Here is an 8,564-nt window from a genome sequence, read left to right on the forward strand (position 1 = left end):
CTTGGCCTGGTGCTGCCTGCTCACCAGCCCCCCCCCCCTGCTGCCACTGCTGGTCAGGGCCTGCAGGCTGGGGACAGCTCCTGCATTGAGTGTCTGCCCCCTGGTGGTCAGTGCGCATCATAGCGACCAGTCGTTCGGCCGTTCAGTCAATTTGCATATTAGGGTTTATATTGATAGATGTTTTATATATAAAGATATCACTCATATTTTACTTTTGCAATTTAATAAAAATAGATTAGTTACAGAAATTGAAGACTGATTTCATTTTCAAAAAAGTATCTAAATAAGACAATTTCTCTTTAGTAAATTACTTGCAATTGTAAGAGTTCTTTTTGGTAGAAACTTCATATTATCTTATAATGTACTTTTAGCTTCCCTTTCCTTCATTTATTTTATTATGACAGAAAAATAAATATTAAATGATAAATTAAATTTAAGGCAGTGCCTTTTTCTTAGTATAAGTTTATCAAACTATAATATTTTGAAATCACAAATGCCATCTCACAAACCATCTCATATGATGAGATAGAGAGATATAAAGCAGTATCAGACTATGTTGTGTTGAAATCAACATTAGACTTAAATACGAAATGTTTCTCCTTCAGTCCAATTCCTTTTTAACTAGTTGTGCTGCCTTATGCAAGTCAAAACATGTCTCATTTACCTTGTGCATGTGTAGAAACTTAATGGAACTTAATGGAGATAATGGATATGAAAGTATTATGTAAACTATAAACTATTTTTTTAACATGAAGCATTGTGATCATAGAGCAAGAGTGGAAGCTTTGTTGATTTTCTCTTATACCTTTGAGCAGAAATTTGCCATGGGTGACAAGAGAGGAGACAACCACTCAGAAGTGACCGACTTCATTCTTGTAGGCATCAGGGTCCAACCAGAGTTCCACAGTCTTCTCTTCCTCCTATTCCTGATTGTTTATGGGCTGGTCCTCCTGGGGAACCTCAGCATGATTGGCATCATTGTGACTGATCCCCGGCTGAACACACCAATGTATTTCTTCCTGGGCAACCTCTCTGTCATCGATCTCTCCTACTGCACTGTTATTGTACCCAAAGCCATGGTCAACATCCTATCTCAGAAAAAGACCATATCCTTTGCAGGTTGTGTGGCTCAGTTGTTTCTTTATGCACTTTTCATGGTAACAGAGGCCTTTGTCCTGGCAGCCATGGCCTATGACCGTTTTATTGCCATCTGCAATCCACTTCTCTATACTGTCCGCATGTCAAGAAGCCTCTGTATACAGCTGGTGGCTGGTTCCTATCTCTGTGGCTGGGTCAGTTCCATCCTTCAAATTAGCGTGACATTCTCAATGTCTTTCTGTGCCTCCCGAGTCATTGATCACTTCTACTGTGATTCAAACCCAATTGAGAAGATCTCCTGTTCTAATACCTTTTTGAATAAGATGGTGTCACTTAGTTTAGCTGTCATCATTATTTTGCCCACAATAGTTGTTATTGTAGTGTCTTACATGTATATCGTAAGCACTGTCTTGAAGATCCGCTCCAGCGAAGGGAGGAAGAAAGCCTTCTCAACTTGCAGCTCTCACCTGGGGGTTGTAAGTTTGCTCTACGGGACTGTCTCCTTTGTCTATCTCACACCTCCAAACAATCCCGAACTTCGTAAAGTGGCTTCAGTATGTTACATTTTGTTCACACCTATGCTGAACCCTCTAATCTACTCTCTAAGAAATAAGGATGTTAAAAATGCCGTGCAAAAAGTCCTATGGAAGAAAAACATTTTACTCTAAATCTCTTTCTGCTCATTAGATTGTTTCTTGCATCATTTGACTTTTTCTTCCAGATCTTTTAGATTTAGGCATTTAAAGCTCAGGTTTATTTTGAAAAAATCTTAAATGTTTTATTAAATGGCATTAATAATATCCTATAAAGAATGCTCCAAATGCCTTATTCAGTTTTCCTCAAGGCAATGTTAAATCTGTAAGTTCCAGATACCCATAAAAACCTGCTGCATTTTACAGAGTTATATATTTCTCATTAATAATATAATATGTGAATGGGGAAGTATAGAATTTTGGTGTTTCTCTTTTCTGTATGTAGATTGAGAAAATACTATGTATAATTATCAACTTGGAAATTGTGTGGCCCAACTGGTTCATATGCAAATGACACTCAATATAAATGCTAATGTTGTGTTTTGTTTTTGATGTCATGCCAAAGATGTGAAAGCTTGTGTATATCATGAAGAGGAAATAGAAAGGTGAAATGACCAGTGATCTTTTTTTAAATCCTCAACTGAGGATATGTTTACCAACGAGAGAGAGAGAGAGAGAGAGAGAGAGAGAGAGACATTGATGTGAGAGAAACATCGATTGATTGTCTCTCATAGATGCTCTGACCAGGTTCCCACAACTAGGTATGTGCCTTGACCAGGGATCAAACCTGGTTTTGGTGTACAGGATGATGCTCTAATCAACCGAGCCACCTAGCAATTGGTCTTTTTTTAATTAAAGGAATGAAAGAAGAAGAAATGGGAAAATAGCATTGATTTGACTTAATTTGTGACATTTTGTTTGGTTTTCTTTTAATGCAATGGTCATCTCTTCTTTGCTCTCATACAATGAAAATATCTTATGATATTTATGATGTTTTACAGCTCACGTCCTCTATTTTTTGGGGAATGCAAAATTTTGATAGTGAATGCAATTTGAAAGGACTATATTGAAATGAAGTCAGCTTGAAAATCTCAGTTAACAATATCACAAGGCATTACAATAACCTTTGTGGTTGGTTGGATTATATGTAAATGTATGTTTTGTGTGCATGCATGTGTGTGTCTATGTGTGCGTATATCAGGATTAGTTTGGAATAGGGTAGTTTAAAAATGTGATTAGTTCTAAATATCAGACATCAGTTGAGAAGGGAAGGGTAGTTAAGGGAACATCCCACAGATTTGACATGTATCAAAGGAAGCCAAGTTCTAGAGCAGCGGTTCTCAACCTGTGGGTCACAACCCCTTTGGGGGTTGAACGACCCTTTCACAGGGGTCGCCTAAGACCATCGGAAAACACATATATAATTACATATTGTTTTTGTGATTAATCACTATGCTTTAATTATGTTCAATTTGCAACAATGAAAATACATCCTGCATATCAGATATTTACATTATCATTCATAACAGTAGCAAAATTACAGATATGAAGTAGCAATGAAAATAATTTTATGGTTGGGGTCACCACAACATGAGGAACTGTATTAAAGGGTCGTGGCATTAGGAAGGTTGAGAACCACTGTTCTAGAGGAAGTCATGCCAGAGTTACCATTTTTACAATTGACATTAAGTAATGGTTCAGCTAAACAATGACAATGTCTACGTCTAGACAATATTAGACGTTAGACAAACACTCTATACTTGGCATTGTGAAAATCTAAATTGTGGATCCTGGATTAGGTGTTCTTTTTCTGTTTTGTTTAGATACCTAAGCCTCCTTTGATGAGTGCACAATGATGTGCGTCCTGGTGAGTTAATGTTTATTAGGGTTAGAGATCTGAGAAATTATTATTCTTAAGAGAGACAAGCTAACTTACTTACTATTTCTACCTTTCTCCCTAGACATGTGTGAATCTACCATTTTTCTTGGTGCTCAGATACTACCATTTTTCTTGATATTCAAAAAAATGTCATTTGAGAGCAAAATAGGAATCAAAATCAGCTTGTAAACTGACCTTTGGCATTGACTATTATAAGTCTGGAAAATGCCCTTTTTAGGATTAGGTTTTACTTATTTACTTATTTAGAATGCCACTCTTTGATATGTCTAACAAGTGTGGGTTAGTAAGGACTATTGGAAAAAGGCAACAAGCTATTGAATACAAATACAGCCTAGATTCATTTGCTTTAGTTTTTAGTTTAGTGGATTATATTTTCTGTTTTGTAGCCATAACATATTCCAGTATTCCAGTTTATAACCTCACAAGTGGTGTTGTTTATTTTTTAAAAAATATATTTTATTGATTTTTACAGAGAGGAAGGGAGAGGGATAGAGAGTTAGAAACATCGATGAGAGAGAAACATCGATCAGCTGCCTCCTACACACTCCCTACTGGGGACGTGCCCACAACCAAGGTACATGCCCTTGACCGGACTCTTGAGTCCGAAGACTGACACTCTATCCACTGAGCCAAACCGGTTAGGGCACAAGTGGCATTGTTTAACTATGCGGGAAACGTATTTATACATTTTACGTTGACTGTAAGAAGTAGAGCCACCTGTTAGTGCGCGATAAAAACTACCAGCAAACAATGTATTAAAACACTCCAAAGGTTGGAAGGAATCCAGGAAAGTTGAAAACCAAGAAAGAATGTTTTCAAAGGTGTTAAATTAAGCTCGCTCTAATTTTATTTTAATTGCCATAACATTTTCCTTGGTAATTTTTTTCTGGGTTCACAGGAATTATGAAAAGTAGTGCCTGCTTTATATCTTTCTTGTTATTTGTGCCACCAAGATTCCATCAGAACAACCCAATGTCTTACCAACCTTTTGTTGGCTTTCATTGACAGTGTTTTCTTTTTCAATGATGTATAGATTGTTTATGAAACACTGCCACCTCCAAGAAAGTTTGAGGACTATATTCTGCACCATATACATAATAAATTGTTATTCTGAGGGGACTTTAAAATTGTACACAAAAATCCACATGGAGAAAGAAGTCTTTTCATAGTGATATGATCTTGAATGGCTGAAGTCTGCATTAGGTATCTCAAACACTTTAAATTTTTTGTACTGCATCATCTTATCATCCCTGGTTCCATGTTTACAGACAACACACATATATTGATTGTTCTGAAACATCATGTGCTGCATTTTGTCTTTAAATTTTATGTACTAATATTTACCTAATGCTTAGTGTATTAATGCAGAGCTTTGGTGAGGGCATTTATAATATTTTCTATTGTCAAGATGCTAAGATTCTCTCACTCAGATAGTTGCAAGTGATAATTAAGCATTGATTTGAAACTTCACAAATATAAGTTAAAATTACTAAATTAAGCATTTGTAGACAAGCACCCAGAGCTTTCTCCATTTGTCTTTCTTTAGGATAGTTTCAGCTTCTTATTATGAGATTTAAATTGGTGATTGGAGTAACTGAACTGATTAAATATTGTAAAAATGTAATGTTGAATTGATAAGATTTTAGTCATTCTTACTGTTGTGAGTTGTGTATGGGATGTCACTTTGTCCAATCCCATGATACCAATATATGTCATAACATCAATAAAAATGTTGAGTGCATGTAAACTGTTATCCTAGTGCTCTCAGTGGGGACAAAGCTACTCACTGTTGTGGGTTGGAGAGGGAGGGGAAGAACAGGAAAGAGATGAGGTAAGAAAAAGGTAAGGTATCTGGAACTGAAAACAACATGGAAAAGGAATCCAAATCATTCTAATGTTGTAAAAACAAAAACAAAAACTTTAGCCAAAGAATGGTTTTAATATTTCTTAGTTTAAAAGATATGGTTTCTTCTTTCCTTATCCACATTTAAAAACCATCTGTTTATTTACATTTGTTTGCACTGTTATGATTGGTATCCATTTCCTTAACTGAATGTCTATATTTAGGTTTCTGTTATGGCAACCTACCTACCTAAAGTGACTTTTAACTTAAGCAATAGATAAAATAATTATAACACACACACACACACACACAGACACACACACACATCTCTTCTATGCTAATAAAGGGGTAATATGCTAATTAGACTGGGAGACCTTCCAGACAACCTTCCGGACAAAGCCATGGTGGCGGGGCCAAGGCAGAGGTGGTTAGGGGTGATCAGGCCAGGAGGGGAGGGCAGTTGGGGGTGATCAGGCCAGCATGCAGAGTGGTTAGGGACGATCAGGCAGGCAGGCAGGTGAGCAGTTAAGAGCCAGTGTTCCTAGATTGCAAGAGGGATGTCCGACTGCTGGTTTAGTGGGATTGGGCCTAAACTGGCAGTTGGACATCCCCTGAGGGTCCCAGATTGGAGAGGGTGCAGGCTGGGCTGAGGGACACCCCCCCCCCATGCACAAATTTTGTGCCCTGGGCCACTAGTCCTATCTAATAAAAGAGAAACATGCAAATTGACCACAACCCCGACACCCTTCCCATTGGCTAATCAGCAGGATATGCAAATTAACTGCCAACCAAGATGGCGGCCAGCAGCCACGCAGCTGAAGTGAACAGGAGGCTTGTTTGCTCCAGTGACGGAAGAAGCCAATGTTCCCGGCCTGCCGGCCTGCTCTAAGCTACACTCTAAGAAACAATGTTTCAATTATAGAAGTTAAACAAGCTCCAGAGACCTGCTTTCAGCCAGCTTCGGCCTCAGAAGCTTAGAGCTGCAGTGATGGCAACAGAGTTTCAATTATAGAAGCCAAACAGACCCAGAAAACTGCTTTCAGCCCTCAGAGCTGGAGCCGGCTCTCAGCTCCAGTGACAGCTATAGAAGGTAAATAAATCCCAGAATAAAAAAAGAAAAGAAAAAAAGGAGAGGCTGGGAGCTTAAGTTGCCCTCCAGCCTGAAAACGGCTCTCAGGCCCTCACCCAGACTGGCCAGGCACCCCAGTGGGGACCCCCACCCTGAAGGGGGTGTGACCAGCTGCAAGCAGCCATCAGCCCGTCATCCAGGCTGGCCAGGCACCCAAGCGGGACCCCCACCCTGATCTGGGATACCTTTCAGGGCAAACCAGCTGGCCCCCACCCATGCACCAGGCCTCTATCCTATACTACAGGCAGGGCGGGACAGCGCGAGCTGCCATCCGGGCCCCATGTGCAGCCTTGGGCAGCGGGGTATAAGCCCCGCCCCCAGCCGGGACCCCTGTGTGCCACCTGAGGCCCCAGCCAGGACCCCCAGCCGCCTGAGCCCTGCACTGCTAAGCTCCGCCCCCAGCCGGGACCCTATGACTATTGGAGAGCAGGAAAGTGCTTCTGGGCCCTGGGTCGCTGTGGTGATCCGGCCATTGGTAAGTAGAAAAGTGCAGCCTGTAGGCAGCCCCCAGCTGCGCTTGATCCGGGAGCAGGAAAGCAAGCCCGGCCTGCGGGCAGCCCCCAGCTGCGCCTTCTCCCTGGTCGCCATGGTGATCCGGGAGCAGGAAAGCAAGCCTGGCCTGCAGGCAGCCCCAAGCTGGGCCTGAAATGGGAGCAGGAAAGCCTGGCCTGCGGGCAGCCCCCAGCTGGGCCTGCTCCTCAGTCGCCATGGGGATCTGGGAGCAGGAGAGCAAGCCCGGCCTGTGGGCAGCTCCAAGCTGGGCCTGCTCCCTGGTTGCCATGGAGACCTGGGAGCAGGAAAGCCTGGCTTGCAAGCAGCACCCCCATCCTGGCCATAGCTCAAGGGAGAGTACAACATGCAGTGGAGGCCAGGAGCCTGAGAGATCAACACAGAGGGGCTCCTGCTCCAAGCCTCCATGGTGTGGCTGGGGGCAGGCCCCTAGCAGACACAAACACACACCACACACACAGTGCCTGCTCTGAGCCTCCAATGTGTCTGGGGGCAGACCCCCAGTGTGGACACACACACACACACACACACATACACACATACACACACAGCAACTGCTTCGAGCCTACATGGCGCGGCTGGAGGCAGACCCTAGCAGACACACACACACACACACACACACACACACACACACACACACGTCCCGCCTGCTCCGAGCCTCTGCTGCCAGACTGTGGCCATCAGTAGGACATCCACTGAGGGCTCCCGACTGTGAGAGTGGCAGGCTGGGCTGAGGGAACCCCACCCCCAGTGCATGAATTTCGTGCACCAGGCCTCTAGTCTATAATAATAAAAGTGTAATATGCTAATTAGACCGGACAGCTGAACAAACTTCCAGATGTCATTCTGGACTTCTTTCCAGATGAAGCTGCTGTGGCGGGGCTGAGGCAGAGTGGTTAGGGACGATCAGGCAGGCAGAGGTGGTTAGAAGTGATCAGGCAAGCAGGCAAGTGCTTAGGAGCATTGGGAAGGCAGGCAGAGGGGTTAAGGGCAATCAGGCAGGCAGGCGAGTGCTTGGGGTGATCAGCCAGGCAGGCAAGTACTTAGGGGTGATCAGGCAGGCAGGTGAGTGGTTGGGGCAATCAGGCAGGCAGGCGTGCATCAGATTTTGTGATTTCTGTTTCTGTGTGTCTTCTTTTTTCTTTTATTTCCCAAACCTCTTTTGAATTTGTTACATTTATTTATTTATTTAAAACTTTATTGTTGAAAGTATTACATATGTCCCCCTTTCCCTCCCTTCCATTGATCCCTTCTAGCCCACCCCCACCAGGCCTTCACTGAACTATTATCTGTGTCCATGGTTTATGCAGATATGCATACAAGTTCTCTGGTGAATCTCTTCCCACCCACCCATTGCCTTTTCTCTGAGATTCAATAGTCTGTTCCATGTTTCTATGTCTCTGGATCTATTTTGGTCATTAGCTTATTTTGTCCATTAGATATTTTTTGAAAGATTATTTTCAGTATTTCCCCCCCTAGAAACTTCAACAGGCTTATTTAACTTATCAAGGTCCAGTTACTAAATATTTAACATTTTCCTAATAATACAAG

The 8,564-nt window shown here is 42.3% G+C and overlaps 1 protein-coding gene across 1 annotated transcript; it reads left to right on the plus strand.

The window, feature by feature from the left end:
* The first annotated feature begins 824 nt into the window (after positions 1–824).
* On the plus strand, positions 825–1,766 carry LOC102424754 (olfactory receptor 9K2-like). The gene has a single exon (XM_006101291.1). It carries the CDS (start codon positions 825–827, stop codon positions 1,764–1,766), a length of 942 nt encoding a protein of 313 aa, XP_006101353.1.
* Positions 1,767–8,564: the final 6,798 nt, after the last annotated feature.

The sequence above is a fragment of the Myotis lucifugus genome, unplaced genomic scaffold, assembly GCF_000147115.1.
Source record: "Myotis lucifugus unplaced genomic scaffold, Myoluc2.0 scaffold_350, whole genome shotgun sequence".
Classification (NCBI taxonomy): Eukaryota; Metazoa; Chordata; class Mammalia; order Chiroptera; family Vespertilionidae; genus Myotis; species Myotis lucifugus.

Bases quoted from the DNA above. Each gene is read 5' to 3' on its own strand.
- LOC102424754 (XM_006101291.1), top strand. From the start codon at position 825: ATGGGTGACAAGAGAGGAGACAACCACTCAGAAGTGACCGACTTCATT.